The sequence below is a fragment of the Hibiscus syriacus genome, unplaced genomic scaffold (genome assembly GCF_006381635.1).
Source record: "Hibiscus syriacus cultivar Baekdansim isolate YM2019G1 unplaced genomic scaffold, ASM638163v2 tig00110213_pilon, whole genome shotgun sequence".
Classification (NCBI taxonomy): Eukaryota; Viridiplantae; Streptophyta; class Magnoliopsida; order Malvales; family Malvaceae; genus Hibiscus; species Hibiscus syriacus.
The window spans coordinates 269,991-278,567 of NW_024062630.1; the positions used below are offsets into that span (position 1 = coordinate 269,991).

The 8,577-nt window shown below is 30.9% G+C and overlaps 2 protein-coding genes across 2 annotated transcripts; one reads left to right on the forward strand and one right to left on the reverse strand.

The window, feature by feature from the left end:
- The first annotated feature begins 3,743 nt into the window (after window positions 1–3,743).
- On the forward strand, window positions 3,744–4,952 carry LOC120113650 (B3 domain-containing protein At2g36080-like). The gene is made up of 2 exons (XM_039134731.1): window positions 3,744–4,281; window positions 4,810–4,952. Exons 1-2 carry the CDS (start codon window positions 3,744–3,746, stop codon window positions 4,950–4,952), a joined length of 681 nt encoding a protein of 226 aa, XP_038990662.1.
- A 1,270-nt stretch (window positions 4,953–6,222) lies between these two features.
- LOC120113768 lies at window positions 6,223–8,392 on the reverse strand. The gene is made up of 3 exons (XM_039134814.1): window positions 7,656–8,392; window positions 7,219–7,320; window positions 6,223–6,453 (listed from the first exon to the last, which is right to left on the reverse strand). Exons 1-3 carry the CDS (start codon window positions 7,745–7,747, stop codon window positions 6,279–6,281), a joined length of 369 nt encoding a protein of 122 aa, XP_038990745.1. The 5' UTR covers window positions 7,748–8,392; the 3' UTR covers window positions 6,223–6,278.
- Window positions 8,393–8,577: the final 185 nt, after the last annotated feature.

The window sequence follows — 8,577 nt, forward strand, 5'->3', positions numbered from 1 at the left end:
GTTCCTAGTGGACCAACATCAACGGATTCCAGCTCTTAACTCTTCCTCGTTTTAACGTTGGCGGTTGTTGCAGTATCATGGAGGAAATCAAGCAAAACGGTGCTCTTGCATTTGGGGCATTTCGGGTCATTCTCCGAAAGCATCACGTACATAAAGCACCTCGGACAACCTACGAGAACCATCGGAGACGACGTAGCATCGGGGCTGCTTGCATATCCGACGGCATCGGTCATGTCGACATCGTGCGAAGACACACATGAACTCGGAGAAGATGTCGGCGACACTGTCGCCTCTCGGCTCGGTGATTCCACTCTTGGATTAAGTCTCGGTGGCGATAGGTTCAGCTTCAGCTCGAGCTTGGGACCATTTCTTCGACTCATCTTTTGTATATAATTCAATTAACCTGAAAAAACTACCACAAAGAAACAAAAGAATTCAGTTCAATGTACATACACAGAAATATATATATTGAAGAAGAAAAACAGATAAAAGGATGGATACCTTCAACTTAAAGGTAAAGGAAGCTTAGATTGGTGATGGGTTCGAAGGAGAAAGAGCAGATACATATAAGGGAAGTAATTGGGGGAGAGAAATGGGTCGTTAGAGCTTAATTTAATGAAATTGAGGGATTGGTGGAAGAGTCTAAATTGAGGCCAGCAAATGTTTATTACTTGTTAAGAACATTCAAAGCTTTTATGGTTAAAAACCCAGATTTCTTTAATTTTCTTGGAAACCAAACATAAAAGGTCAACTAAGAATTTAATTTCAAACAACAAAGAAATTTAATGGCAACCAATCAAATAAAAGAAAAGCAGCTAAACCCAATTTAAATTTCCCAACAGAAACTCAGATAACTAAAATTGAATAACACCCACAAATAATATATTAATGGCAACATCACCAAGATTTCATACTAAAGTTTTTGCTGAAAAAGTTTCATTGAATTAATAAAAAATTATGATATAATATATTGCCTATTTTCATTCACAAAGTTTAAGAAGTGGCTATATTGGGTTATTAATTAAATTTTATATTATTTTAATTTAATCACGGGATATATAAATAATAATAAAAATAACTTGTTAATAGTAAACTGGGTTGGTAATTTGGTATCCTAACATAAATATTCCATTGTCAAAGAATTTATTTCATTTAGAATCAGTTAATTCTCCTGTGAATTATCCAATTGTGAACATAAATATTTTTAGATGTTCAAGTTTTAAAGTCTAATTATGAATCACCAAATCAATAAATTTAGTCATTTAATGCATTTAATTTCGTAGAGGACTCTCAATATTTTATAGATTCTGGTTACATTTTTTAATATTTTTTGTGGGATCATTAGGGTGAAAATTTGAACCGTACAAGTGAATGCAGTTTTGATGTTGAAAGTAAATTATTACGTGTAATATAATAAAAATGTATATTCCATCGGTAAGTTTTAATATAAGTGGTTGAGATTTAAGAATTTAAATTTATAAAGTGAAATTTAAATTCTATCACCTTTATTTTTAATGGGTAATATGTAAATTTATATATATTTTTTTATTGTCGCTTTTTGAAAGTTTATCTCAAGATTTAATTCTATCATAAATACATTTCTTTAATAATTTACGATTTTCTCTTTTCACTTTTATAGGAAATAGTTAATGAAATATTATGCGGGATTCATAATTATATGATTAAATATATTTAATTAAAAAATAAGAAATATATATTTGACCCGATACTTAATTAATTATTTTTAATTTAAACTTAAATTAAGATTTTCAGCACTAATTAAAAAAATGAATTGGAGTGATTCGTACGGACAAATGTAAGGACAATGTATTTTCCACGTTGAAATTAAGATTATGAAGTGATCGAATCTAATAAGTACACGTGGTTAAGATTCTCATCAAATATTTAATGAAATGTGATGGGATTTGACCACTCATACTAAATCCCCTCGACATATTTATCAGGTGACATAATTATGAAATGTCTAAGGATATATCATCCCTTATAAATTTTAAAAATTTATATATTTTAAATATTTTTATTAAAAAAATTATTTTCACTCCTTTTAAATTTATAGATTTATATAGTCTTAAATTTTTATAAATTCATCGTTATAACATAAAACTCTGATTCGTCTATAGAAATGTCTAAATGTCATCTTTTGCCATGCTTGTCCCAAATGTATTAATGCACGTATTACTTTATTTCAGTATTAATACCTATTAGTATAGGTATATTTTTATTTACTATTTTGAGTTTATTAATTAAAATATAAATATTCTTTGTATGGGTAAATGAGTTTCAAAACTCACTCTTTGAATATCAAAATTTAATGTGAAGTCCCGAAATCTCTAAACTTTTTGAAATAGAAATATCAAAATTTCTATGAAATTTGGAAATTCGTAAACCTTATAAAATGAAAGTTTCAAAATTTTACTTCTAAATTTTAAAACTCGCTATTATATATATATATATTTTTAAAATCGATTATATTAAACTTCAAGAAACCCTAAAATATATATTAAACATCAAACAACTAAAATTGATAAACTTAATCATCTATTATACATCAAACATAACTAGATCTTCAACCACAAACAAGAAGATATACTTCTAATTAATCATTATATAAGTTAAATATTATTCAAACTTAACATTTTAGGTTAATTTAAGATATTACCAAATGTATGCATGAATTCCCTTAGTTTAAGCTTCCAATCTATCCATCATCATGCATTTCCCTAACCATTACTCGTTTTGAAACCTAAAACATGCTGCTAATTAGACCGTTTACGTAAAATGACTTATATCAAACACATATGGTTCATATACACAAACATAAACTTATGATACTATCCCAATCCATAGAAATGCTTAGCAACGTAATACGATAATCTAAAAATACTTTGTAATCATAAGATAGTACTCAAAATAATTATATTTATATGACTCCATCTTAGAAGTTTAGAAAAAAACGAAATTAACACCGAAATAGTCGGGAATTGACTAATGAATCTTAAAATACATTATGAAGCAACCTAACATGAAAGAAATCATGTGAAATAATAAAATAAGTAGAGTGAACTTCGAGAAGTTTAGTGAGGTAGTCAAGACAAAAACAAAATAATACATGACAATCTTAGCATAGTTTATTGACTTTAAACAAAGAATAAACATGTCATGTTATGAATCTTATCTAATTTTTAAAGTAAAATATACAGATTAATAATGTTTTTAACCATCAAAACATAGTTTAAATTAGAAATAACACATGCATTAATCTGTTCTAATTTTTTAAGTTGAGGGGTTTCTATACCTTACTTGAAACTTGAGATTAATGGTGTTAATTAGAAGAGCAAAGTGTGGATTTTAATATTTTAAGTTAAATTTTGATTTTGATTCATTAAATTTGAATGAATTTACACTTGTTCTCTGTATATTTTATAAACATCCATCAACGGTGATAAGAAAACTAAAAGGATTTTAGTTTATAGCGTTGGGCCTCTTTTGAGCCCGGTTGTATTTAGACCCTTATCTGTTGTAATATTTCTGTTTTTTCATCTATGAATGGAATGGACTCACTTGGATTAAAAAAAAAAAGTTGCTTATTTATCTCTGGTTGCCATATCTTTAGCTGCCTCAAATAGTCTCCAAATCGAACACAATTTTCTCATTTGTGTCTACATACAGTCTCTCTTGTACTACATAACCCACTCTCTCAAAGCAAAACCAAAGAGTCTTCAATGGAACCAATACAAAGCTCCTCTCATTTCTATCTTGAAAACCCCCAAAACCCAGTTTTCGACGACGAATGGGAGCCGCTGTTCCAGAAACCCTTAACACCGAGCGACGTCGGCAAGCTGAACCGGCTTGTTATCCCCAAAAACCACGCGGAGAAGTACTTCCCACTCGGCGGCGGTGACTCGGGTGGGTTGCTAATGAGTTTCGAGGACGAGTCGTGCAAGCGTTGGAGCTTCCGTTACTCCTACTGGAACAGTAGCCAAAGCTACGTGTTGACCAAAGGCTGGAGCAGATACGTCAAAGAGAAGAAACTCCATGCTGGTGACATTGTTTTGTTTCAACGACACCGTCCGGATTTTGGTCGGTTATTTATAGGGTGGAACAGGCGCAGTGCTGCAGCGGAGGAGGATGGCGGCAGTGCCGGTGGCAATGAGCGGTGGGGTACTTGGGGATTAGGCCATCCTTATCTTGAGGCTCATGTACCATACCAACCCGGCTGTCTTCATGCAGGTATGTTATATACATTAGATATATTTTTTTGTCACATCGTAAACTCTTATCCTTTTTCATGAATATATACTGAGATCATTGTAAAATTCGGAGTTTATTTTTTGTCAATAAAATTTAATTTTTTTTCACATTGAAGTGTGTGAGGACACATTCCAACTATATGGGAGCAATGTATTATTCAGTACTTAATTATTTTATACTTATAAAAATTTATAGTTAATATATTAATTATTAAAATTAGATAGATGATAGATGATATATGATAAAAAATAAATATAAAAATAAATAATTCATATCATTATATTTTAAAATTTATTATAAATAAATATATAAAATATAAATTTTATTGTGAATACATTTGAAAATTAATAATATATTTGTTTTATTAATATCATATATGAAATTTGAAATTTGAATGGGATAATAAAACTTTTGATATAAGATACAAGGTTACGCTCGAACTTAAACTTAAATCTAATAAATATAACTTATAATTATATGAATCAATTTTTTATTTAAAATATATTAATATATGGTAATTTATCAAATGCTATTGAGCAGATGGGAACCCAAAGAGGCTGCTACGGCTATTCGGGGTGGACGTTGAGTGCCAACTCGATGTCTCCGAACCATCCACGCCAGAAAGCTCGTCGGTGTCAAGTCAATGTCAGTCCACCCACCTGTTTTACTCTCACTCCTAAACTTCAAAACTGGACGCCAACTCGGTAAGCAATGCACATGTTCTCGTAGGCTATTTCATCGTCGGCATCATCACCGATTCACTGTTATACGCTTAGACTTAGAACAATTAATTAATCTTAAGATTAATTAATTGAGTAAAATATTGAGTTTGGAGCTGTTTGCTTAATTTGATTTGCTGCATCTAATGAGACAGATTAACAAAAACCATGATTAGTGAGGTCGAACAGTTAGCACCTGCCCTAATTCCACTAGTTTAGTTAATAAAGCGTGATTAAGTTCGTCATGGTTTATTTGGGCCTAGCCATTTTTTTTTTCAAAAAAAAAACATCAATATCGATTAATACAACTTCAAAACCATTAATTTATTTTTTAAAATAATAATTACTTTATTTTAAATTTTAATTAATATATATCTGTTCTATATATAATATTTCTGGTTATGATGTGTTACAAATAAAATAGTCATCAATTTAGTTTAAAAATCTTAAAATATTTATTTTTACGTTAGATAATAAATATTATTATTATGATGATTTTTTTGTTCTATACATTTATATAATCTCAAATAAAGTAATTAAAGAATCACATATCTAAGAATCAAACTCAAGCTCTTTATCACTCCTATAATAATTTATTAAATATTTTTTTATCATTATAATTTTATATAGAATATTTTTATCTACACCATCGATATTATAAAATATCATATAAATTTAAATTGAAAAAATATCAAAATAATACATGGAATAAACGTTACCATCTCATATAATACTTTTAAAAAATCAAAGTAAAAAAATATTGTTGCAAATGGAAGCCAATTAAAAAATTAGGTGTTGAAATTGATGGAGATTTGCAATGATTAAAATGCCGTCCAAATAATTGAAGGTCAACAGGGGAGGCAGGTATTGTCATAACAGTTAGGCACATGATTCTAAATTTGCTGCAGAAATAGCTGCTCCAATACAAGCATCGATGATTACAACGTAGTTTCGTATAGTATTTTGTTTATATAAGTTCTTTTCCATATTTATGATTTTTACAGGATAAAGGTGAGAAGATCAAGGAGAATATATATGAAGATGTCATTTGACTTAATGGAGCCCATCACTTGAAAGATCAAAACGTAAACGAAATATATATATATATATATTTATTTATTTATTTATTTATTTTATTTTTCTCAAAGATGAGAAAATAGATATTTTGGTATAACCACCAATATTTGATTTATTAATCGATTAATTTGAATCAAATACTGTAGGACAAAGGTGACACTTCCAACTTAGTTTGCTCTATTCGTAAACGTCATGATAGAAAATGAATATTTAATTCATTATATGTAAAATTAAAAACCGATGAACCGAACTGCTGATTCCATTAAAAAGGAAATGAAATGAACTGCTGAGGTACCATTCGGTCGTCTTTGATATTTGGTTTGCTTTTTTACCGCTCCATTGTTTGTAAATCTGGTCGCTGTCCAGAAGGATGAGAAGAATGGCCCTGAAACAGATCAAACAGTGGAAGATATATAAACAAAGTGGTCCCCTGAATTAGATAATGCAAAGATTGCCATCCTGCAATGTTGAAGTGATATTAAATATGAATTCACCAAGGATATCCAAGCAGTAAAATAAGGGTAAACATAGGGTTCCATCTTCAGAACCCTATATTAATGTGCCAGTTTGCATCAGTCTCCAGTTTCATATCTGAATTGATGATAGAGACAATGATTCAAACAACTACGTCTACAAGATGTGTGTGTGCTTTTTTAGTAAACTTACTGTTAATTGCACCAGACGTCTATTTGGGACAAATTTTAAAATTTAACCCATAGTTGGGGTCATCTGGGCAATTAACCTAAAATTTATGACTAAACATGTCTTGTTCAGTCGGGGAATATGTATAACTAAGAACAAATCACATATCAACATCAATATCTTAAGCCACCTTAACCCACAAGCTGGTAGGACGTAAGCTATAGGCCACTTGTGCTTAAGCATTGAATCAAATCATCTAATAGATATTCTTAATTATGTACTAATGTAAACAAACAATTCAAAGCAAGCTGATGTTTGGAATAATAGCTACAGGGTTCAAGCTTGCACGCATATGTTTGAAAGACCTTCCAGGTAAACTAGAGATATTAATACAGGTAGAGGGATTTGGTAACAAGATACACAGATATCATTGCATTCCTTATATGACTAATCAGATAAAGTGTCAACTGGTTATTAGGGCCAATAAGGATTCAAAAGAGAAAGTTACCAATTGACCACCACTGGAAATGGCGTATGAAGTTTTAGTGGCTCTGTAAGCGGGAGGAACACAAGATATTGTTCACGGCCAATCAAGAGATAGAAGGGGCACCTGCATAATGGGTTTTTCCAGCAATAATATTTCACTGCAAGCACAGTATAGATATAGTAAGAACATGAGAATATTTGTCCCATTTTGCTTTTTCTCCTTATCATACGTCCTTTTGGAGCCAAGTATATTTCATGTTCAACTCAGTTTACATCTGCCTCAGAATAACATCCAAATTTTCCCTTACTTAAAGCCCTAAGGAACAAAATGAAATCAATAGTGCAATGAAAGCAACATTGATATCAGCTTGAAATCGAAAGAATTTAGAAGAAAAACAATTGTACGGTGGAAATTGTTGTCTTAAAATATAATAAAAACGCCAAAATTAGAAAACATACCTTTGTAACAAATGTTTGTCTAGAACCAGAACCAGAATGCCCACGGTCTGCAAGTAAAATTGATCGTGAAGTCGATAACATGTCATTGCCATTGAGGAAATAAATAATGTTCCAGATGACTCCCGTAAAATTTTCCTACTGAAGACATACAAGCAATACTCATGAGCTTTGAAGCTTTCAAAGTAAAAAAATTCATCAGGCAACAACTGGTGAACAATGGCCGTACCAATGTATCACTTGACATCTCTTCCACAAAGTTCTAAGAAATAAGAACTTGTATCACACAGTAATATTATCCCATCATTAGTGCAAGCTAAACTAGAATTTCAACTTACCAATATCTAATTCTAGAGCTATATTGCTCTGAGTCTTTAATTTTTCTTGAAGTACCCGTGTCTAACACTTGTGTCCAAGACATGAAATGAGAATGAGATGTCCAAAGATCCTACATGGAAAAACTTGAAAAAGTGTAACTATACCTATATTCGACACTCACACCCGAATCTGAGTAACATAGCTAGAGCACCCATTTCCATGCAGCCATTTATAACATGCAAGTCATTTTCAAACATCTTTTTCCTCTCTATCCCATGCAATGTACATCAGACATTTGCTACTGCAAATCCGACACAAATGTCATCCACATACAAGACTTTCTAGAAATAAATAAATAAAAGCAGAGTCCAGCAATCTGCTTTCGCAAAACAAATTGCACGAAGTATTTCAGACAAGCAGATTCATAAGAATGTCTCATTCTCATTGCAAAAGGAAAATAGTGAAGTACGATTTTTTTCTTCTTCATGGGCTACAAGCCTACCTAAGGCATTTCTTAGGTTCTGTTTGGTTTACATTTGTTTTTAGCAATTTTTGCAATTAATGAAGAAAAGGCAAAACAAGGAGTATTCAGGATCTTAAACAGAAA